This window comes from Dipteris shenzhenensis, chromosome 32 (assembly GCF_047967505.1).
Source record: "Dipteris shenzhenensis isolate YYH24624 ecotype China chromosome 32, Dip_SZ_1.0, whole genome shotgun sequence".
Classification (NCBI taxonomy): domain Eukaryota; kingdom Viridiplantae; phylum Streptophyta; class Polypodiopsida; order Gleicheniales; family Dipteridaceae; genus Dipteris; species Dipteris shenzhenensis.
This window is the reverse complement of record NC_141627.1, coordinates 21,774,195-21,799,204: the sequence shown is the minus strand read 5'-3', so window position 1 is coordinate 21,799,204 and position 25,010 is coordinate 21,774,195. Positions and strand designations below refer to the sequence as shown.

General features: G+C 43.4%; 1 protein-coding gene across 3 annotated transcripts in view; it reads left to right on the top strand.

Moving 5' to 3' along the window:
• LOC147880456 (ARM repeat superfamily protein) overlaps positions 1-25,010 on the top strand; it is a 97,483-nt gene that overhangs the window by 25,318 nt on the left and 47,155 nt on the right. For all 3 annotated transcript variants that reach the window (XM_087370745.1, XM_087370743.1, XM_087370744.1), the window contains 2 exons: positions 23,716-23,909; positions 24,053-24,113. In XM_087370745.1, coding sequence (XP_087226871.1) covers positions 23,716-23,909; positions 24,053-24,113 — 255 coding nt within the window. The remainder of the gene's footprint in view (positions 1-23,715; positions 23,910-24,052; positions 24,114-25,010) is intronic.

The window sequence follows — 25,010 nt, the reverse complement described above, 5'->3', positions numbered from 1 at the left end:
TTTGGTGGAAAGAACTCCAGCCTAAGCCTGACACTTGGACAGAATTTGAGGGTATCTTCAGGAAGAAGTTCCTGAAGAAGGAAGATGATTATGATATCGTCGGCAAGCTCAAAGCCCTCGATATGTCAAAATTGAATTTAACTTTTGAAGTTTATCTTCAGAGATTTAGGGATCTGCAAACCAGGGCCACCAAAATGGATCCTGTAACCTTGTTAGGTTTTTTCGTGGATGGTTTGCCAGACTCCTATAAGTTACAGATTAAGAATAACAAGTGCACAACATTACAGGAGGCCATGACATATGCACGCATATATGATGATACCATGGCCGGTATTAAAACAACCACAGTTACCGAGACCAGCGGAAAGAACAAACGCAAGTTCTTTCAGCATGCGACTGGTATTGGGGAGACGAAGTCTACGGACAACGCCTCCAAGAAAAGCTTAACTCCTGCGAAGAATGGTAAGGCCCGTTTCCTTCGCACTCTCAGGCTCAAGAAAGAGGGCCGGTGTTTTTATTGCGAGGAGCGGGGCCACACGAAGAATGAGTGTCCTAAGCGGAAGAACCAGAAATTGGTGCTAGGACCGAAGCTCCAGGCAGGTCAGCGTACCGCAGCCAAGGGAGCCAACCAGGTTACGATGACAGGTATTTCAGTAAATGTCATTACTTGCCCCCTTTCTTGTAATTGTACCTTTAATACTTCGTTATTTGGTTCCCATGATCTTTTCCGAGTTTATGGAGAAGTTAGGGACCAACGGGTTCACATTCTCTTTGATCCGGGCAGCTCTCACAATTTTGTTAATTACAAATTTGTGCAGAAGATGGGGCTGTCCACAGTACCTAGCGACCACACCTACGAGGTGCAGCTTCCAGCTGGGAAGCAGTTTTGGGATCGCAAGGTTGAAGCGCTTCCCATCCGGATTCAAGCCTACACAGGAGCTCTCACATGTTACGTTATGCATCTAGAGCATGTAGACTTGTTGATCGGGATAGAGTGGTTTAAAACCCACAATATCCAGATCGGATGGACGGAGCATACCCTTTCTTTTGAAGACAAAGGCACCCAATTTTGTATTCAGTGTGATAAGATTATCCCTTCTCAGGGGCCTATTGTATCTGCGATGCAGCTTCGGAATATATTAAACACTTCTCATTATGATGTCTATCAGTGTGTTTTGATTCCACTCTCTTCATTTATTGTTTCGGTAATTAACAAAAATGAATTAAGTGTGTTTGAACACCGAGAATTGAGAACGTTGTTAGATAATTTTAAGGACGTATTCCCAGCTCAACTGCCGGAAGGTTTACCTCCAGAAAGGGCAGTAGATCATCGCATAGACTTAGTCCCAGGGGCTCAACCTATCAGTGTACCACCATATAGGATGAGCCAGGTAGAGGAGGATGAGTTAGCTATCCAGCTTGAGGATTACTTGAATATGGGCTATATCCGCCCAAGTAAATCTCCTTGGGGTGCACCTGTCCTCTTGAGAAAGAAAAAGGATTCTTCCTGGAGGATGTGTATAGATTATAAACGACTAAATAAAGTTACAATTAAGAACCGCTATCCTTTACCTCGTTCTGATGATTTAATAGACCGTTTGGCCGGAGCGAAGTATTTCACTAAGATTGATTTGCGTACGGGTTATCACCAAATCCGTATCTATGCTAAACACATAGATAGGACCGCATTCCGGACTAGGTATGGTCATTACGAGTTCCTCGTATTACCTTTTGGTTTGACCAATGCTCCTGCTACTTTTCAGCAGATGATGAACGATTTGTTCAGAGATTATCTGGGCAAATTTGTTGTCGTGTTCTTAGATGATATCTTGGTATATAGTAAAACGCTTGAGGATCATATAGGACACCTCCGGGTTGTCTTATTTGTTCTAAGACAGCATAAGCTTTATGCCAAGATGAGTAAATGTGACTTCTTTATGAAGGAGATCATTTACTTAGGACACAAGATTTCTTCTGAAGGCATTAGCATTGATCTGGATCGTATCCAGAAGGTTTTAGATTGGCCTATACCTCAGACTGTGAAACAACTTCGTTCTTTCCTAGGATTTACGGTATTTCTTCGGAAGTCAGTCCGTGATTATTCACAAATCACGGTACCCTTGACCAACATATTGAAAGGTCGTGGACGCAGGTCTACTCAACCGATCCCTTGGAATGATGCAATGAACAAGGCTTTTGAAACCTTGAAGTTATCTATCAAGGAAGCACCCGTTCTTGCATTACCCGATCCTACCCGGCCTTATGTTTTAGAGGCCGATGCGAGTGATTATGCGATTGGGGCAGCTCTATTCCAAGAGGGCAGACCTGTAGCTTTTGAGAGTAAGAAGCTAGACGACACCCAGTATCGTTGGCCCACACTGGAGAAGGAACTTTATGCGGTAGTGTATGCTCTCAAGGTTTGGAGACACTACTTGTATGGTTCAAAGTTCCTTGTATTGACTGATCACCAGTCAATCAAGTATGTGTGTGATGGCTCAGAATTGAGAGGAAGGAAAGCTAGATGGGCAGAGCTAATGCAGGATTTTGATTTCGAAATACGTTATCGTAAGGGTTCGTTGAATAGTGTGGCGGATGCCTTAAGTCGAGTTAAGTTTGTAAATGCTTTGTCATTTACGGAAATATCCTCAGACCTATTTCAATCCTTGAGAGGGCTATACGCAACTGATAGTCATTTCAGTTCTTATTGGCAGAGAGTCCAGGATGGGAGCTCTATAGTTGACCAGGACTCAGGGATTGTGCCACCTAGGATACAGGCGGCGGGAGGTCAGTGGATGATTAGGAACGGCTTGCTGTTCCGGAATGAAAAGATTTGTGTACCTGATGTTCTGGACCTAAAATCCAAGATTCTCTGGGAGTGTCATGATGCTCCTAGTGCGGGACATCCAGGTATACATAGGACTCTGTCTCTTGTGAAGCATACCTTTTATTGGCCTAAGATGCGTGCATTTGTAGAGAACTATGTGGTAGGTTGCCGAGTTTGTCAGGTTACTAAGGCTGAACGCCTTAGGAGCGCGGGCTTATTACAGCCATTACAGATTCCAGGTAATAAATGGGAAAGTATTTCCATGGATTTTATTACTGGTTTACCTCGAACGCGCAAGGGTCATGACTCTATTTGGGTCATAGTCGACCGTTTGACAAAAATGGCTAGATTCTTACCTACAAGAACAACTATTTCAGCTGTTCAGCTGGCTCACGAGTTTGTAGACCACTTGTTCAAGCTGTATGGTTTGCCATCTGACATAGTCAGTGACAGGGACTCAAAGTTTACAAGTAACTTCTGGACACTTGTATTTGAGAAGTTGGAAACTACTCTAAGTATGAGTTCCTCGGATCATGCACAATCCGATGGCAGTACAGAGAAGGTCAACCAGTTGGTTGAAGACATGCTTCGGGCATATGTATCTAAGAGACAGTCTTCGTGGGAAGATTATCTACCCATGATTGAATTTGCTTACAACAGTGCAAAGCATTCTAGTACAGGTTCTAGTCCTTTTATGCTTATGTACGGGTTTCAACCTAAGTCACCAGTTATGGTAGGATTACAAGGGATTCAAAATGATGCTGCTAAGAATTTCTTGCAAGACATGCAGGAAATGTTGCAGTTTGCCAAGGAGTCTATTAGAAGTGCCCAAGATCGGGACAGATTTTATGCTAATAGACATCGTTCACCTAGAGAGTTCTCTGAAGGAACGATGGTATATTTGAGAATTCCTAAGGAATCCAAGAGCCTAAGTACTGGTTTGGTTCCGAAATTATCCCCCAGATACTGTGGCCCATTCAAGGTCATTAAAAGAATTGGACCAGTTGCATATCGACTAGAATTGCCTCCTGATGTTAAGGTACATCCAGTCTTTCATGTCAGTAGATTGAAAGAAGTATTGGGTGCAGCTGATCAAATTGTTTCTCCTCATGAGATTATAGAAGTTACAGATTTAACTTTTATTCCTCACGAACCTGAATCTATTCTTGAATTCCGTGAAAGACAGATTCGAAATCGTACTATCACGGAATACAAGATTAAGTGGAAGGATCGTGTTGAGGAGGATGCAACATGGGAGACATTACAAAACCTCCAAAGAACATTTCCGTTTCTTAGCGAACTCAGGAGTGAGTTCTTAGAGGAGGGGGAGTATGTCATGTGCACGGATTGGTATCTGACGTGTACTAGGTACACAGAACTAGCTCAGGTTAGCCTGGGGAGGCTTAGAGCTAGGCAGGCTTGATTCTCGGGTTGAGTGGCAAGGGTACGAACTATTTATAGGTCTTCGCTATTTTTGGCGCCGGGGCCCGAGTCTATAAAAGAGGCCCAGGGGGTTCAGTTCTCAGTGAGCAGTTGGGAGCAAGTCTCGTTCCCAGGTGCTAGGTCTGATCCTGGATTGTGTCGCGGACGCGCGCCTGCATCTTAGCGTAGCCCAAGGCCCAGTGGCAGATCCAGGGCTTCACAGCGCCACCTGGTGGTATGGGACACCAGGCTGGTTTGGATCTGATTGGGAGTTCGTACCAGTAGCTCAGCTCGTGGCTCGGGGGGACATCTTCCGATTCGGGATCACATCCCGTAGATGTCACGGTTGGGTGGTGAGCAGCCTGCTCAGTTCTGATGTTGTGTGTGGTTATTTTGCAGATCAGGGGTTTCAGGAGTGCTGGGATGTGTCACGCACCCTTGGGGATCATTTCTATCACGAAATTTTCATTACAAAAACCTCAGCCTCTTTCTCGTTTTTGGAGACAGGCTGCTTCGGGAAGCTGTCCAGGGCAAGGAGATTTCATATCCAGGCATTCCCAGCAATTGCAACTCATCTGCCGCTAAAATCATCAATTGTCAGACCACTTTTCAGGCTGCTTTTGTCTTGTTTTTCCACACATGCTGCAGTGCGCCTCTTCTTGGAGGCTTCTGCAGCTGTCTAGGAATAGGGGAACTATCTTTTGGGTGACAAACTGGATGCAGTGGCTGGACTTGGTCAGGTCGAGTCACTTCGAAGTACTTGGCTCCATTTCCGAGATGATTTGTGGAGCTATTTTGCTGTCTATTTGCTGGTTGACCATGCTGGAGATAGTTTTGGAGCCGTTTTTCTACAAATCGGCCTTTTTTGGAGCTGCTGTACCTTTTTTTTCAATAGTATACTGCTACAGTTACCTTTTGGGTTAGTTTTGGAGCAGTTTTGAGCTGTAAGGACAGCATTTTCTGCTGTTTTGGCTCTCTTACAACAACTATAGTCAGTGTAGGTTCAAAACAGTCATTTATAGGCTTGTTCCAGCTCCTATAGAGGTTGAGAAGCTCTTTTTATGCTCAGGCTGAGAAGGCCTGTTTGGAGCACACCAGGTGCTGCCATTCGGTCACTTTGTGGAGCTTTTGCTCCTTTACATTAGAGATTCTTGGGACTGTTGAAACAGTCAACCTTTGCCATTCAGTTTTGACAGTTTCGGACAGATTTTTGAGGTGCATGCTCTCGCCTAGCATTGGCTTTGAACGTGAGCATTTAGCTGGTTGTGCATTGTGTCCACAATACGTGAACTTGTCAGAGCTTGTCATATTCGTGCATTTGGTTGAGATGACCCAGAATCCAAATGATGTTTTTAGTATGCTTGTTTAGGAGACGATAAGTTGGATGGCACTAGCTATTCTCTGTGGGGATTTATAGTTAGACATCTCCGGTTGACATATGAGTGAAGTAGATTCAATGGCAGACCATGTCACAAAGATTTAAGACTTGCGTGAGCAATTTTTGGACATTAATAATGTCATACCAGATCCACAGCTTGTCTCTACTACACTGAACTCCCTTTCGTAGTCATGTCTTTCTTTTCATACATTGCTCAACTCGTCTACGAGGGGGAATCACAACCCTCTCACCTTTCAAGTGTTAGTGGGACTTTTGCTACAGGAAGAGTAGACAGAAACAATATGTCAGTGAATGCATGTGGTGGAGAGCAAGCTTTTGCTGATAAGGTAGACACAAATATAAGCCCATACAAAGAAAAAGGGGAAATGCCGTTATTGCAAAAAGTCAAGTCACCACATCAATGAGTGCCCAAAGAAGATTGCAAAAGAGAAGAAGATTCTCATATTGATGTTGTTGCAGTCTATTCAGCCACAAATGTAAGATAGAAATGGTGCTTCAGATACAGCCTATTGAGAATGCTGCTCTCATATGAGGTGTACTAGCTAGCATGATGAGCCAAGGCCGACTAGAACAAATTAGTGGGATTTCTCATAGGGGCTGAACAGATCTAGGATTGGGAACAAATGGAAAAACGGCCAATTTTAAAATATGATATTTGATTCGTTGTTAGGCTAAGGTCTCAAATACCTTAAGTAACATCTACTGATCATTTGTACATGGAGAATATCATCCCATGTGCATTGATGGATTAATACGTTTTTGCTTCTATTACACATGTTTAGGAAGTTCCTGTAGGTACTTTCTGCTGGAACTTGGGTTGCCTTGAGGAGAGTGTGTATTGGCACAATTCATCTAATAAAGGTTGACTTCATGATGGAAATTCTGAGTGTTTTATGAAGGCAAAAATGAGCTTAAAATAGGGTGAAAGACTTGGAAAATAAGGTAGAGCATACCTTTGACCTAAAAGTTTTTCAGAAAAAGATGCATCATTTTGAATGTGCTCTTGCATCTAAGGCATGCCATTTAGTTAGGAGTCTAATCTGGATACAGCCTCTTGAGTACTCCAGAGGCATTCCCTATTTCCATAGCGACTCCTTGGCATGGTGGTGGATTCTGAAAGATGTTTCTATTGTGAGGAGGTCTTATACTTTGTATAATAAATATGAGTATGAGTTTAAGTGCATTCTTGTGGCATCTAATTTTACCTTAGAAAGAGGATGGTCAATTGGAATAAGCTTTTGAATGAGTGTAAGACTTATTATAGGATTCCTTGGCCAATGCCTAGCATCAAGAGACTACTATGAGTGTAAGATTTATTATAGGATTCCTTGGCCAATGCCTAGCATCAAAAGACTACTATGATGTATAATAGATACAAAATGGAGGGTATGATGTGAACATTTCTTTAGCTCATCTTACTCACTTAGCTCTCAATTCCTTAAGGATTTGCCCAAGTCCAATGAACAAAATGCAATTGTGATTGTAATTTTGCAAAAATAAACCATCTACAATCAGGAAGGCGATGTGCAAAAGTCATAGTGTGAAGAAACCCTTAAGGTGAAAAAAACAGAGAGAAAAAACCCACAAGAAACACACAGCAAACTCTAATCGCACACTAATACAAGCTCATATACACAAACAAAATAATAGCTTTGATGGGCGGCAAATCTAAGCAGCAAAAGCTTTAGGCCATCATCTCCTGGTCGTATTGATGCCCTCTGGGCCTTGGTATGTGTCATGTAGCTTTAGTTATTGGCACTTAGGTCACCTAGTACTTTTAGTGTCTTATGACATCTAGTACTAGTGGTACCATTAGGACACTGTCCTAGGGTTCTCCTTTATTTTGTACTTTGTACTTTCATTTGTTGTTGATGTGACGGCTTTCAGCGTTTTGCTCCACGTTTGTATCTTCTTCTGCTTCATTGAGCCTACAGTGGTATCGGAGCGGGTTGTTTGATTCTGGCACAAGCATTGGCATTGCACTTGCTTCCCAAAGTGTGCGCCATCCTGCTACCAGCTTCGATTTGCACAGGGGCCTCAGCGTTGCACATTTTCAGATTTGCAGGTTATTTTGCCACATTTGCTCAAGTAGCAGTGACATTTATTTGCTTTGATGTGAAATTGGCGGTTTTCAGTGAAATTGACAAGAAATTGCAGGACATTTGGTCACATTTGCAAAGTTGCTGCCTATCCTTAACTCTGGCGGCTCAAGATGAAGGGTTTAATGGCTTTGGTCCTATATTGTATTTTTCAGGCCCTCATTTGCATGTAGTGCCTTTTCTTGGCTGTCCAATTGTACGCATGTGTTGAGGCATTCCCTTAGTTTAGTGTTAAAGTCTGGCAACTTGTTGGCCTCGTTAGAGGAAGGGGGCGGTGGGGGTGGGGGGGGGAAGAGTTTTTTAAAGGCCTCTTCTATTGACCCCCCCACCTTTGGTACTTTTCGTCATCTTGCACTCTAAAGACGTACTCCAAAAAAAAAAGAGCAGAATAAAGATGCGAAAGTAGACTTTTGGTCTATCACATCTTCATGAAGCAATTCATGAAGCTAGGAACATAAGGATAAAAGTCCATGTGTCATGACTAGTTTATGTCATGTCGTGCTGCTGTGGTGTATCATGTGCCAATAACGTGAGCTCTATCAGTGTCAGTGGGAGATGTCTAAGATTTGTTGCTAGTGTCCTCCTCTCAGTGGGTGTACAACAATGATCCAAATGTGTGAGAGAGAGAGAGAGTGTGTGTTGAAGTATAGAGGAGTAGGGAGAGGAGGTAGGGTAGGAAAGGCAAACATGCAAGCAATGGAAATGGAAACAATTGAAAGGGAAATAAAAGTACTAAATCAATGAAAGACCTACATTGATAGTGCTTGATGTTGACTCCTATGATGTGACACACAATACAAGTACAGCCTTATATAGGTTAGACACTAGACACAAGACACTAGAATACCAAGGTGTATATGGGATATCTCCCCAATATGACACGTGGCATACATAAGACACACTAGACTAAAACACACATAAAACTCACTCGACTCGACTCCATTTCCTAACACCCCCCATGGAGGAAAGGTGAGGGACTACTGGAATGGAATCAAGAATAGAACATGGCAATGATGGAATTTACTAATCTTGCACCCCATGTAACTCAAAGGCTAAAGTTAAAGCGTGTTTAGAGGTTGATCCAAGCACTCATGGCTTGAGACTCAACATGATTCAAAGGCTCATGTCTTAGCATGTCTACATGACCAGCTCATAGGTCTAGGGACTACACCAACATCCTTGATAAAGAGATCCATCAAAGACCAATACAAAGAGGCTCCCACAATCCATGCCCCTCTTGGCTCCAAAACATGAACGAATTATTTGACATGGAGCCACACATAACAAAGAGAAAAGCAATACTTCCTTCTAGGTGGACTATGCAAGGCTGAGAACCTTTACTGACTCAAGGACACAAGACTAGGACTCATGAGATTATAACAATCATTTTTGAAGGACTACCTAGGGCAGAGTATCCATGACTCAAAGACTCATGGACATATTTTAGAACATACTCATCATCCTCATCTACATCTTGAGGAAGAGAGAGATGTTGGGTTTTAGAAGTGAGGGCATGAGTTGGTGTCAGGATGTCTTCTTCTTCTTCTTCACTAGTGGCAGCCACAACTAAGTTAGCATGGTCCTTAGATTGTTGCTTGGCAAACTTCTGAAAACAACGATCGTATGTATGGCTAAGCTTCTTATAATACATATACTTGAGAGCTTTGAATTTGTTTTTACCCTTAGAATATAATGCATGCTCCTCATGGACATGGTCATCCTTATGTTTTTGGTCATGATCAATGAGCATTGCAACCTGTCATCAAATGTCATGTCCCGTGCCACACGAAGTGCTGGTATAATTGAAGGAATAGAGAGTATGAGAGCCAGAGAGTGTGAGAGCTAGAGAGAGTGAGAGAGTCAAAAGCTTAGAAGCTGTAGTTGCTCAATAGAGTGTGTGAAAAAGTACAACACAAAGTAGTGTAGATAAGGTTTTGTCATAGTGACAAAACCTTAGTAGTCACTAACCATAGTTAGTGAACTAACTGCAGTTAGGGGGAAAAAACTTTAAAAGAGGGAAAAGTGCCCCTAACTAACTTATTATATTACATTGGTCACTGCTGAATTATAGATATAATTCCAACACCCCCCTGCAGTGCCAATGTCATGTACAAGGCTGATCAATCACCAAATGGATATAAGTTCAGGGCACTGCGAAATGCCTCGAACTTCTCACGTGGTAGTGCTTTGGTGAAGATATCTGCAACGTTGTCATGTGTGGACACAAAGATCATACTGATCTCTCCTGCATGTAACTTCTCTCTGACGTAATGATAGTGAACCTCAATGTGCTTCGTGCGAGCATGAAACACTGGATTCTTTGCCACTGCAATGGCACTCTGACTATCAGTGAGAATTGGAGAAGGACCCTCCAAAGACAGATAAAGATCAGCAAATAAACGTCTCGCCAGACACATTCCACTGTTGCTGTGAAAGCTGCCCTGTACTCAGCTTCACATGACGAGGTAGCCACTGTAGATTGTTTCTTGCTTAGCCATGAAATGCAAGATTTTCCCAAAAAGAAACAATTGCCACTAGTGGACTGCCTAGTGTCATAATCACCAGCCCAATCTGAATCACTGTAGGCATGCATCTGCAAGTCACCCCCCCTGGGAAATAGTAAGCCAAAAGACTTGGTGCCTTGCAAATAACGGAAGATGCGCTTAACTGCCTGCCAATGCATAGTTTTAGGGCTGTGCATATACCTGCTCACCTGAGATACTGCAAACTGAATATCAGGCCTAGTATTGCAGAGATATATGAGGCATCCAACAGCTTGACTATAAAGTGTGGCATCAACTGATTCTCCTGCATCATGCATTGTGAGTTTCAGCCCTGGTTCCATAGGAGTAGATATGGGCTTACACTCTTGCATGTTAAATCTGTCCAAAAGTTTCTGAACATACTTGGACTGAGACATAACAGTGCCACGTCTCTCATGAGAGAACTGGATCCCCAAATAAAAATGAAGCAGCCCCAAATCTGACATATCAAAGTGGGTCTGCAAATCAGTTTTGAAATCTGCAATTTTGTCGTCATTGGACCCTGTGAGCAGTAAGTCATCAACATAAAGAAGGATGACTAATATTTCCCCCCCATCCATCTTGATGTAGAGGGTGCTCTCAGTAGGACTATTGTGCAGCCCCTTGCTGGTCAAAAAGGCATGTATCTTGGCATACCATGCACGAGGGGCCTGTTTCAGCCCATATAAAGCTTTATTAAGCTTGCAGACTTGAAGTGCATTTGCTGTAATTTCAAAACCCGGAGGTGGTTTGACATACACCTCTTCCAGCAAGTCCCCATTTAAGAAGGCTGTTTTGATGTCCAACTGATGAACATTCCACTCAAAATGTGCAGCCATTGCAATTATTGATCGGATGGTGGTCATTCGGGATGTAGGAGCAAAAGTCTCCTCATAATCTATGCCCTTTTTCTGAGCATAGCCTTTAGCAACCAGCCTGGCTTTATATCTGTCAATGGAGCCATCTGGCTTCCGTTTGACTTTAAATACCCATCGGGTGCCAATAGCATGTTTACCCGGTGGCAAGTCCACAACATCCCAAGTCTGATTTTTGACAATGGACTGCAACTCATCGTGCATGGCATTCATCCAATGCACATTACCTTGTGCCTCTTCAAATGTGGCAGGCTCGTCTTCATCAAGGAGAGTACCTGCATATGCTGATTCCACTGAATTAGCACCTTCCATGTGCCTTGCTGCACTGCGAGTCCTGCCAGGTAACGGGGCATCAAGTTTACTCTCCCGGAGAGTCTGTAACAGCCAGTTTGGGACTGTTTTTGCTGCATGTATGTCTGCAATTTCTTGCTGTACCACTTGTTCCACTTCCTGTGGAGGAGGCATGACATCCCGTGGCGGAACTGAAGCATTTGAAGGTTGCTGTAAATTCTGATGTGGATCAGAAAAATCAGCAGGGGAACCCAATGCAATGGGTAGCAACCCTTGAAATACATCTTCTGAAGGTGAAGGCATTTGAAAATCAGCCTGAGTGTAAGCTGAATTTTCAGAAAATATCACATCTCTACTTACAATGATTTTGTGTGTAGCAGGATTGTAGAGACGATACCCCTTGCTTTCTGCACTGTATCCAACAAATATGCATTTGATGGCTTTATCTGACAATTTGTGCCTAAATTCAACTGGCACATGTGCATAGGCAAGGCATCCAAAGACTCGGAAGTGATCCACTGAAGGCTTCCTGTCATTCCAGACCTCAAAAGATGTTTTTGTTTTTAAAGCCTTAGTGGGAGCCCTGTTCAAAATGTAATTGGCACACATCAAACCCTCTAACCAGAATTTATGAGGCATGTGTTTGCTTTTCAGCATACATCTGTCCATCTCCATGAGGGTTCTATTTTTCCTCTCAGCTTTGCCATTTTGCTGAGGGGTCAGCTTGACTGTGAGCTGATGCACAATACCCTTTTGTTTGAGGAAAGCATCAAATTCTGCAGATAGGTATTCCCCACCTCTATCGGTGCGTAATATCTGTATCTTGAGCCCGGTTTCATTTTCAACCATGGCTGAAAAGTGTTTAAACACTGTGAACACTTCAGATTTCTTTTTCAGCCCATAAACCCAAGTAAAATTGGAGTAGTCATCAATAAATGTGACAAAGTAGAGATGACCACCCAATGAAGGAGTCCTCATGGGACCACAGACATCACTGTGTATAAGCTGCAATTTGCGAACAGCTTTAACTGAACCATCCTTCTTGAAGGGAAATCTATGCATTTTACCTAAAATGCACCCTTCACAGGCATGTGGAGGAGGTATCTCAAGAGGGGGCAATGCATCAACCATTGAAAATTTTTGAAGTGTCATCAAGCTGTTGTAATTCATGTGGCCATATCTGGCATGCCATAATTCTGCATTTTGCATGGCAACTGTAGGGGAAGAAATTGCCAAAGCATGAGCTGCTCTTTTCTGAAAAATATCAAGCTGAAAAAGCCCACGCAGCAGAGTACCAGATAACATTAAGGCATAGTTAGCTTCCCTGTCCCGGACAGCACATTTGTCATCCTCAAAGATGACCTGAAATCCATCTCTGTTAAGAGTGGACACTGAAAGGAGATTTTTGGTTATGCCAGGCACATATAAAACATCAGAAAGTCTGAAAATTGAGCCATCAATTGCAGTGAGCTCAATTTCTCCTGTGCCACGTACTGAATATGAGGAGTTGTTGGCACAAGTGACTTTCTTACCAACAGGGGGTGAATGCAAGGAAGTAAAGAGACACTTCCTCGAAGTGATGTGCTTGGATGCACCGCTGTCAAAATACCATGTGTTCAGTGTTTCATCAACACTGAAAGCAGATGCATCTGAAGGAGAGTCAAAACTGCAAGTCAAAAATGCATATGTATCATCACTGCATGAAGCTGTACTATCCCGAGCATCTGGAACAGCCAACCTAGAATCAGAAATGCAAGATAAAAAGGCATAATCTTGACCAACAAAGTTGGCTGCAGCATCCCCACTGTCAGATGCACAAGGGGCTGAATCTGAAACAGCCATTCCTGAGCTGTTTTTCTTTTCCTTTGCAATCCTTTTCCTGCATTCTGCTATGTGATGGCCTGGCTTTTTGCAGTAGTGACAGAAACCCTTCTTTTTGGGCTTGCTTGCATCACTTTTAGCCTTTTGTGAAGGCTGTCCTGACCCACTGGAAGGCTGATTTGCTGCTGTTTTTGCCTGTCCCTTTGTTTTTGATTTGAATTTTGAGAGCATGGCTTGTTCACCTGCACGTGAAGCCAAATTTTTCCTGGTCTGCTCTTCCTGAAGCAGAAGTCCTATCAGCTCATGAAAAGAAAGAGGATTTGCACCCCCCCTCAATGATAAATTCAGCGAAGTATGAAAGCTGAGATAAGACTCAGGAAGAGAATTCAGAGTGGTTGTAATCATCTCTGAATCAGGAATAATTTCATCTATATTTAACAACTGCTCTCTGAGATCCTGTAGCTTTGTGAGGTGGGCTGACATGGAGTCACCCTCCTCCATATGTGTATTGCTCAACTCTCTTTTTAAAAAAGATACCCTGGCATCATTCCGTGCTGCATACATGCTTTCCAAAATATCCCACGCTGCCCTGGAGGTCTTACACGACCGGATATGCGGAATGATTGATCTTTTCACTGAAAGAGAGATGCAAGACAAGGCTAAGGCATCCCGTGAATCCCATCTCTTTTGCTCAGGAGTATTAACTGTAGCTGCACCAACAACTTGTCCTGCAGCTGCACCTTGTGCACGACCTCTTCCACCTCCTTGGTGAGGAGGGGTAGCAGGTGCAATATCTGCTGGTCGGATTTCATCCCCATTGACATAATCCCATAGATTGCGAGAAATCAGAATATTACGTACCATGAAACTCCATAGGGAGTAGTTGGTACCATCCAATTTGTCTTCCTGAGAAAGACCACCGAACTGAAAATCATTCTGATTTTGATGGGCCATATCTGATAAAGGAATTGAAGCAGATACAAAGCTGAATTCCCTTACTGGGAATAGAATGCACAGCTCCCAAAAACCACACCCAAGCACGGGCTGTATATGCAACTTAGATTTCTGCAGTTGAGCTGTCAAAAATCTGTCCAAGCATAAATCACTCTCCAAAATCTGCCAAAAGTGTTCCAAACACTCCAATAAAGGCAGTATATACTGAATACTCCAAAAAATGCTCTCCAAACACAAAAGCCCCAATTTGTAGCTAAAAATTGCAGCCAGAAAGGGGTAAAAATGTCAAAAGCCCCAAATCTGCAATTTTAATACAAAAGCCCCAAATTTCAGATAAATCTGCAATTTTGCTCTTGTGATAGCTTCAAAATTGCCCAATGATTGCAATGGCTTCAATCTGCAAAATGCCCCAAATGTTCTTGCAGAATACTTAGCCAAACAATGGCTGTCTGCAAACTCAGCCTGCCAAAAATCACCTGCCAAAAATCAAAGATGACTAGCCAAGAGACACCTGCAAATCTTTTGTCCAGAACAAAGAAGAATTGCTGCTGTACTGAGATTCAGTACAGATTGTACTGAATAGTGTACGGAAGTGCCGTACAGATTGTACGGCACCGTACGGGAAGTGCTGCGTCGACAGGTACGGTGACCACGACAGATAGATTCGGCGCTGTACGGCGAAGTACGACGTAGAGGTACGGATTTGTACGGCAGGCGACAGAATCGTACGGCAGGCGACAGAATCGTACGGCGATGTGGTACGATGTACGGCGATGTACTTTAGGCGAAATCGTACGGCAGGCGACAGAAGCGTACGGCAGGTTTCAGGCTTCCGTACAGTCGTACGGACTGTACGGGAAAAGTTACGTAGGCTGTAAAAACGAGGCTGAGGGAGCAATGAGGGAGCTATGAGCACCAGGCTCTTGGACCTGCTCTGATACCAAATGAAGGAATAGAGAGTATGAGAGCCAGAGAGTGTGAGAGCTAGAGAGAGTGAGAGAGTCAAAAGCTTAGAAGCTGTAGTTGCTCAATAGAGTGTGTGAAAAAGTACAACACAAAGTAGTGTAGATAAGGTTTTGTCATAGTGACAAAACCTTAGTAGTCACTAACCTTAGTTAGTGAACTAACTGCAGTTAGGGGGAAAAAACTCTAAAAGAGGGAAAAGTGCCCCTAACTAACTTATTATATTACATTGGTCACTGCTGAATTATAGATATAATTCCAACAATAATGTCACGATATTTTGGAATGTCCTCAATGCTGGAAAGGAGAACAACAACCTGATCGTCTTCCCCAACAAGGGCCTTCAATGCAGCAAGTTGGGTGATGAATGATTTCATACGATTTAAATGTTCATTGAGAGGTCTCATGCATCTGAAGCTTAAAGAATTCCTGTCTAAGGAATCATTTGGAGTTGATAATTTTGTTACCAAACAGGCGTTCTAGCTTGTCCCACAATTCTTGTGCAGTGTAATTAAAATTTAATAGATGAATAACTTGATCAACCAAACCCAAACCAATAATTGCAAGAGCTTTGTCATTGAGCTTTTCCCATTGTAGAATTTTCTTTTCATCGGATAAAGGCCTTTTGGAAATCTTTGAATTTTTGTCTCTGATTTGGTAAAGCCAACACAACAAGTAGATGGACTCAAACAGTCACAACAGCAGCATAAGAAATGACGACCAGCAGTCCAGCTCCATGAAGTATAGTAGCCCGACCTTCTTCATGCCAAGATTACCACGAACAGGCTTGAAAACGGCCCCCAAATGACGCTTACAGCTCCATGAACTTACCCAAGTCTCCACAGTAACAAACAGCAGCAACCACCAGCATCAAGCTTCGAATGGAAACCTCCACGAAATACTTTGCGCCAAGCCTTCTCTCTCTGTGCGACCCGTGAGCAGAGTGCGTTGACCCTTCTTCTATGCTGTCGCTTCACTGAAGCCAGCCTTCAGCTCATATGTGAGCACTCAATGGAGCTCCCACACAGCCCGCCTGCGAACTGAAATAAAACCCAAAGTTTTCCACGGACAATTGAAAAACTCCACACCTTGTTAGAACATGAAGTCGAGTGTGTTTTAGTGTAATCTACTAGGAGTTCTAGTAGAGTCTTATGTGGAGTGCCACGTGTCGTATTGGGAGATATCCCATATACACTTTGGTATTCTAGTGTGTGTCCTGTCCTATATATGATTGTACTTGTGTGTCACATCCACACACATCAAGGAGTCTACATCAAGCTTTGTCAATGTGAGTCTTTCCATTTTGGTCTATTGCTCATTTCCATTTCCTTTCACTTTTATTATGTTTCCATTTGAGTATTATCTTCTCTCTCCCTAGCCTACCCTCTCTCTCGCTCTCTCTCTCCCTCTCCCTCTTCACCATGTTCCTTCATGTGGCATCAGCTTCCTCCTTCCCTCTTTCTTCCTCCATTCTTCTAAGGGGTGGAGGTGAGGGAGGCCTTAGAAAGAGGAGCTACAATCTCTCTTTCCTCTTGGAAGGCAGTCCTTCTTCCTTCACCCTTAGGCTCTCTATGAGCTGCTGATTCACATTGACTTTGGAGCGGTTTTTGTGGAGTTGATGTGTGGAGTTGCTACATGATTTGCTGTGGATTTTTGCTGCGATTATCAGCCTCGAGTTTGCTGCAGATTTGTGCTTAGATTTGGAGCAAGTTCGTCACCATTGTTGTGGGCATTAGTGGACGTCTTTGTAGAGGAAAAGACAGCTCGTTTTTTGCTCAAAAGACAGCTCATTTTTGTGAAGGAATTAGTTGCTTACTGTTGTGGAGACGTTTCTACTACTAGTTGTCCTAAAAGTGATCTCATTTGGAGTCTGTTTTTGAAGAAACGGCCTACTTGAAGAGTGCTGCTGCTGCTGCTGCTATTCATGCCTCAAGAATGCTGCCATCTGCCTAGACTGCAACATGAGCTGCTGCCTATGCTATTCCAGTTGGTCCGATGGCTTTTCTTGGCCGTTTTCTGCCCTGACTGCAAGCCGAGCTGTTGAAGAGGAAATGAAAAAGACTGAGATGTGCAGAGCATGGGGACAAATCAGAACTTAGAATTGTTTGTTTTTCTTTGATTTTGGGGCAAAGGCAAATTTCATAACCCCTGATATGGCAGGAAGGCTTGGCATCAAGCTTGAGGAAATGGGGCCATCCGGCATGTGTGATATGGCCAACCCTGAACTCAACACACCTGTCACTCCTATCATTGGCAAGTTGAGGATGCATATCCAGGGATATCAGGATGCAGAGGACTTCTACATTATGCCTTTGCCAGAGTGTGATGCTTTGCTTGGGATGCCTTGGATGTACAGGGTGGGGGCTGATGTGCAGATGAGAAACAAGAAGATTTCTTTAACTCATAGAGGCAAAAATCATGTACTTGATGTAAAGTTGAAAGGGAAGTCCATCCCTGTAGTTTCAGCTTCTTGTATTTCCAATGTAATAAAGCGTCATATTTCAGCGTACTTGATTTTTGTCAAAGAGGACAGCCAACTAGTTCAGGAAGGCTCTACTCTTTCTGCTTTAGATAGAGAAAGGGCTGCTTTTATTACAGATTTTCAGGATTGTTCCTCAGATGCACTTCCTCAAGAATTACCTCCCAAGAGGCCCGAGGATCATCAAATTGATATAATTTGAGGAAGCTCACCGCCTAATATACCTCCCTATCGTGTCAGTAAGGCACAACAGGAAGAGATTATGTCACAAGTGAAGGAACTCTTGGAAAAGGAATTAATACAGCCAAGTAATTCTTCTTACTGTTCCCCTGTGTTGCTTGTGTAAAAGAAGGATGGCAGTTGGAGAATGTGTATTGATTATAGGGCTTTGAATAAAGTCACAATTAAGAACCGTTTTCCAATTCCACGCATTGATGATATATTGGATCGGTTGGAAGGTTCCTCAATGTTCAGTCGTATTGACCTTAAAAGTGGATACCATCAGATAAGGATATGGCCTGAAGATGTCTGCAAGACTGCCTTCCGCACTTCATTTGGCTTATATGAGTTCCTTGTGATGCCTTTTGGTTTGACTAATGCACCTGCCACTTTCAACAGAATGATAGACAGAATTTTTAGAGCACACAGAAAGTTTGTGGACACTTTCTTCGATGACATCATTGTGTTCTCTAAAAATGAGCAGGAGCACATAAAACACCTCACTATTGTGTTTCAAGAGTTGAAAAGACACAAGCTATTAATAAACACCAAGAAAAGTGAGTTCTTTATGCATGAGATTCATTTTCTCGGTCATATAGTGTCAAAGGATGGAGTCAAGATGGATCCTGCAAAAGTTGAGGCCATAAGGAGTTGGCCAATTTTGAAAAATCTGCATGAAGTCAAAAGCTTTCTTGGGTTGTGTTCATACTATCGGAGGTTTATAAAGTACTTGACAGAAATTGCTTCTCGCTTGCATGCTTTACAAAAGAAAGCTGTTCCGTTTCGGTGGGGACCAGAGGAAAATGCAGCTTTTGAAGAGCTGAAGCAAAAGTTGTGTTCTGAACCCGTTATTATCTTGCCAGATCTTGCAAAACCCTTCGCTGTAACTTGTGATGCATGTGGGAACAGCATAGGAGGCACTTTGATGCAGGATGGCAGAGTGGTTGCATATGAGAGTAGAGTTCTCAAAGATGCTGAATTGTACTTGTAGACATATGAGAAGGAAATGTTAGCAGTGATACATGCTTTGACCACATGGAAACATTACCTTCTTGGAGCTGATTTTTATGTGCAGACATATCATAAGTCACTTAGATATTTTCTCACGCAGAGAAAATTATCTGAAAAGCACATGAGATGGGCTAACTAAACTCAATGTTTCATTTTCAAATTGTACATGTGCTGGGTAACAAAAATGTCGTGGCTGATGCACTTTCCAAGAAACCACAGCCTGACGCAGTCTCCAAGAAACCCAGTGTTTCAGCAGTGAGCATTGCTTACAACAATGTGTTAGATGTAATGAAAGATCAGTATGTTAATGATGTTGATTTTTCAACTATTTGTGATCAGCTTTCTGATGGTCAAAGGCATGATCACTATATGTTGAAAGAGGGTTTCATTTTGATGCATGGACGACTCTGTGTCACTGATCAGATGCGACAGAAAGTCATAATGGAAAGTCATGCTCCTCCATATGTAGGACATAGGGGAATTATAACAATAATTACAGCAGTGGAGCAATACTTTTATTACGAGCTGTATGGAGCTGTAAAACAGCAAAGGTACAGCCGCCTCAAAGGTTAGAGGCTTAGGATAGTTGGGAGTGATAAGAGCAATAAGTAGAACCCGCTCTGATACCATTGTAGCCTCATGGAAGCAAAAGGATGCAAAGAGTGGAGCAAGGAGTGAAAGCCGTCACATCAACTATGAATGAAAATGAAAGTACAAAGTACAATAAAAGAGAACCCTAGGACATAGTGTCCTAGTGGTTCCACTAGTACTAGGTGTCATAAGACACTAAAAGTACTAGGTGACCTAAGTGCCAATAACTAAAGCTACATGGCACATACCAGGAGAAGGTGGCCTACATCTACATCTTAGAAGTACATGCTGCTCATTTTTTACCTTCCGTGTGGGTCAGATTTTGCAGGTTCTTTCTTCTCTGGGGATTCTGGGTCTTGCCTCTCCACCTTAAGATCATGTGAATTGGTTTTGATTTTGCAGATTAGATGCCTTATAAACATTGATCCGAGGTATTTTTGCATTCTGTAGTAGCTGTCCATCGAGTAAATCTCTTGTTTGTAGAACCGCACTTTTATCCCTGGGTTTCGCCATAGCTTTTGTAGCATTTTCTTTGTCACCATTGCCCTAATGTCGCATGCATCTTTTGGTATATCAGCAGCTGTTATACCCCATGATTCCATCCACTTCATTCCCTCTCTGTGCCATCGCATGATTTGCGTCGCTTCCATCGGCCTTGTGTGATATCCTATTGGCGTCCATCTTCTCAACTTTGTTGAGGTAAGCCATGACGAGAGAGACAAAGAGAGTTTATCAAAAGTCTTTGAAAGACCAAAGGGGCTATGAGCAAGTTGAAGGGATGGAGCCTCTAATGGGCATCAACACCCATGGCAGGTACAAAAAAGAGCCATAATCATAATGATACCAATAATAAAGAGAAAATTCTTTGAGCTCATGCAGAGGATGGGTGCTAGCGGCATTGTGGTGGTCATCTGGAAGTTGGCGGAGATGTCAAGCCTAAGAGGGGATCGGCGATGCATGAGGCTTGTTTGTGATGGAGCGTTGGCTGCTGTCAGTATATGTAGTGTGTTTTGCGGTCTCCTAGTTATGGCTTTGCGGCAGCGAACAAGTGCCATTGTCACTCTTTTTGGCCGTGTACTTGGTTTGGTAAGCATGGAGGAAAGGTCCCCTAGTTTGATCTGTGCCTCAACTTGTTGACGAGTTTGCCGTGTCTCTCGTGTTTGAGTGCTACTGGTCAGTGCTGTTGGGCTGTAAATACTCCGTTGTCATGCTATGGGTGGAGTCTGACTGTACACCTTGATCTTGCCTTGTCTATGTTCTGAGCAAATACTCCCTCTGTTAGATGGCCTCATGGATAAAAGTCGCTAAGCATATCTGATTTGGGTAGGACAAGAATCTAGGTATGGGTACAATGTAGCCGTGGAGAGATAGTGATAGTGACTCTGATCTCATAGTGTAGAGGGCCTTTCAAAGCTAACTACTCTGACGACTCGATCTAGTGATAGCGACTCTGATCTCATAGTGTAGAGGGCCTTTGAAAGCTAACTACTCTGACGACTCGATCTACTGGTGATCACATAAAGTACAGATGCGACCCTTTTTGGGTATGCCCTCCACTCGTCCACTTTGAAATTGTGTGTGTGTGTGTGAGAGAGAGAGAGAGAGAGAGAGAGAGAGAGAGAGAGAGAGAGAGGTATTAACATCTTCAGAAGACCTTGCGGGTCTCTGAGACAAGGTACAAAATATATGTAATCCATACAAGCCACTGTGGGCTGAAGCAAAGGGCTCACTAAGGTGCTTGCTTAGTGCTAAGTGCTAAAAATGCAAAAGCTAGTACAAAATAGTAGGAAAAGAGCAATCAAGTACTACTCAGAACCAGAGCTCCAAGTACATGTGTAGGCTCTATATAAACCGGCTCCCTGATGGCCCTCTGATGTGATGCAAAGAGCTCATGTATCTATGTCTGTCGGGCTGTCTCCCGCGGTGGTGGGGGGCTCACTCTCCTGGATCTCTGTATCCGATGGGCTACATCGAGAGTAATGCCTTGTCTCTGGCGGTCCCCTCTGAGGAGGGCTGAGATAGGCCGGACCTCAATCGTGTGTGCTATGGTCACACCCCACGCACCGTGTGGGGTCTCCACTTCTCTCGTCCAGCCTCATTCTGGTGACTGGTCTCACTGTTGATCCATAGTGCTCTCGTCTCCTCGAGCTCCTCCCTCTTGATCTCATCTGTTGTTGGCTCAGATGCGTAAAAATCAGTGATGTGTGTCTGTGCTCGGTCTAGCTCGGTGTCATGAGGCATCAATTGTAGCTGATCTTTGGCGTGACGCACAAGGAAATCTCTGCGTCTTCGCATCTCAATCAGGTGGAGCCCAATGCAAACATGGTTGGGGAAATGCATGAGCCGTGTGAGTGGTCCGAAGCCAAGCCCCTCCTAAAAGAGATAGTGGTATCGCCCTTGGATCTCATAGTAGGCTAGACATACACATAGAAAATGCACCTTTGTCTTGACCTTCCCCATCATGCATAGTCTACAGACCCGTTGCTCTCTAGGTATGCCGGCCGCTCTCCCTGCCTCAATCTGCAACTAGTGTGATGAGACTCGTATCCGTCCGATAGCAATCCGCAAGGCGTGTGAGACTCTCCTATCCTCGAGGTATTGGGGCGTGATGATGAGACCATGCTCTGATATCCTCATAAAGTAGTCATGATAGAACTGGGTCTTGGTAGGGAACTTCCGACCCCCCCCCCCCCCCCCCCCAAGCCCGAGATGTGTGGAGCTGTAGAAGGTCTAACCGTATGATACGGTTAATCTCATCATGTGGAATGAGCTCCGGTGGTGCATCCATGCTGTACTCAAAGGGGGGGAGTCTATCCATCTGGATACCGTGGCTATCAAACCATATGGACACCTGTGCATACCATGATGTATCAAAGCCTCTCTCTGCCAGTCATTGGGAGGACTCCAGTGCCAGTCTCGGTAATCTCCACTGAGGTAATCACTCCCCAGATCATGACCTCTGGGAGATGCAGCTCCTGTAGTTGCTTGATCAGGCGAGAGTGAGGGACTGCGTCAAAAGCCTTCCGAAAGTCCATGATGATATGGTTTTATTAAAGAGAGAGAGAGAGAGAGAGAGAGAGAGAGAGAGAGAGAGAGAGTGTTTACTAAAGTCTTCGAAAGACCGATGGGTCTATGAGACTGTGAAAATCCACTCTATATCTGACAAGTCTTCTTGAGAGAGAGATGGTTTTATAAAAGTCCTCTTGAGACCCTTCAGGATCTATGGGATTGGGGGGTCACTATCAACAAATAGTGATCTTTTACATCCGGTGAAAGCAAAATGCTAGAGTTACTATGTAGCTAGTACTTGATGAGCCAGCTTCTTTGCTAGTCCAAGTATCTTGTTGTGGTGTTCCGAAACTTCTTTTAGATAACTTCCTAGTTTTGTAGCTGGCTGCTCTTATAGATTTTTCATATTGCCTTTGTTGCCATCATATCTTTCTCTGATGTATGCATAGGCCTGGCATCTTAGGAGTACGTGCTGCTCATTTTGCACCTCCCTCGTGGGGCAGGTTTTGCATAATCTTTCTTCCTTTGGGACTCTAGGTCTTGCCCAGCCTTCCCCTTAGTTTGCATATTAGTGCCTTCTATACATTGATATGTCTCCCCGGAGCTATTTTGCATTCCATAGCTGTCCATTGGATTAATTTCCTGTTTGTAGAACTGCATTTTTGCGCTTGGGTCTTGCCATAATTTTTGTAGCATCTTGTGTGTACATCCTCTGGTATACCAGCTTTGTTATACCCCATAATTCCCATTTCACTGCTATCTGGTAATTTTTGTAGCTTCCCATGCCTTGTGAGGTATCCTTTTGGCATCCTTCTTCTCAACTTTGTTGAGGTAAGCCATGAATTGGCATAATGTCTCCCCTTCGAGAGGTATCATACTTGTCGAAGCTAGTAGGATGGGGTAGGGCGTCTGCACCCTGAACTCCCAATTCCCCTATGAGAAAGTAAAGTTTCTATTTTTTTCCAATAGGTCCTGAGAGCCCGGGAGCCCATCCTAGACACCCATAAAAGATTACTGTTTGTACAAGCATTGTGTATAGAAACTTTCTCATTCCTCAATTCCACGGGTGTGCCTTCCTGCGTTTGTTTTGGAAGCTCTACTTTTGTCTATGTGCATTCCATAGAGGGGAAATGCTAACGTTTATCTATTTGCCCTCGTGCTACAGAAACAAAAGTTAGCATTTCCTATTCTTTGAGGTATTCGCTTGATAACATCTCAAGGGACTGATCTTCGCAGATTAGGTCACACATGCCAGCCTCTTTGCAACCTTATTTGGGAAGGTGGTGTCAAGATCTTTTTTCTCTGCTGGAAAGCGTCCAGTTTCAATGTAAAATAGAGCCAGTGGAGCAAGTACCAAGGTTGAAAACATGGAAGAGAGCTCTGCAAATATTTTGTAGCTTGGTCACCAGGCATCGAAAACATGTGGACAAGTAGGCTTATTCATAAATTGATGCTGGGGTTATTTATTCACTGAATTGTGAAAAAATTTACTTGGAATTGTGATTGTCTTGATTTGTATTTGGTCAAGCTCTTCGTAAGGAACTAACAGCTAGTTTTATTGCTTGATGCTCAGGATTTTGCCCAACTTGTCAGCTCTGCTTCTGGAATTATTGCAGAGGGGTGCAGTTATAAAGGTAACCTTTTATGATGAGGGTGTATATGGCTCTTTAATATGGTTTGGTTCTTGTTGTCTACACCTGTTCATAGCTGGGTTCAAGTCTGCTTTTCCATTTTGTTCAACAACTCATTGAAAGGCCTTGCATTTGTGTACTGGTGGCTCATTATACAGAGAATGCGATTTTCCTAGGCAAAAAACTTTTTAGTACTCATCAGAATTGCTTTGTATTTTTATGAATCCTTTCAAAGTGAGGCAAGTACATGCTTCAGGTGATTTTAGACATGGGATTATAGGCTTACATATATTTCACATTAGAGCACAATGATAGTGACCTGCAATGCCCAAGGTATCTCTTCTATTCATGATTTTTTACTAGCGAGAAAAAGATCAATGTCTGTTTTTGATAGAATTCGATAGTTTTTGTCTGTTTCTCGATGGGAATTGATAGTTCTTTATGTATGTTGGACATTCATAGTCAGCCCCTCTGTCATTTTGCCTCATCTGTTTAAATCAATCTAAATCTATTGTCTCATATCTTGCATTGTCTAGGGACTATTTAGAGAAATTTTCTGTGGTAGATTTGGAAGAGGGATGGGCTATTGTGGGATGTGATGGTAATAAGGAGTGTGAGGGGGGTTGTGTGTTGGTAGATCAAAGAGCCTATGATAGTCTTCATGGCTGTTTGGAGTGGTTGGGCCACCTAGGTGAAAGTGGGGCAGTACCTGTGCTGAGAATGGCTGGCTTGAAATACTTAATGAGATCTCCATCCAACAAAGAACGGAGTTGCATCCTAGAACTTCATTGCTATTGCTCCCCGTCCTGTTGCCTCGACCTGCCCTCACCCACCCCTAGCCTTCCCTCCCCACCCCTCTTCATGGTTTGCCCTCTCCCTAGCCTTCGTGCCTCCCCTCTT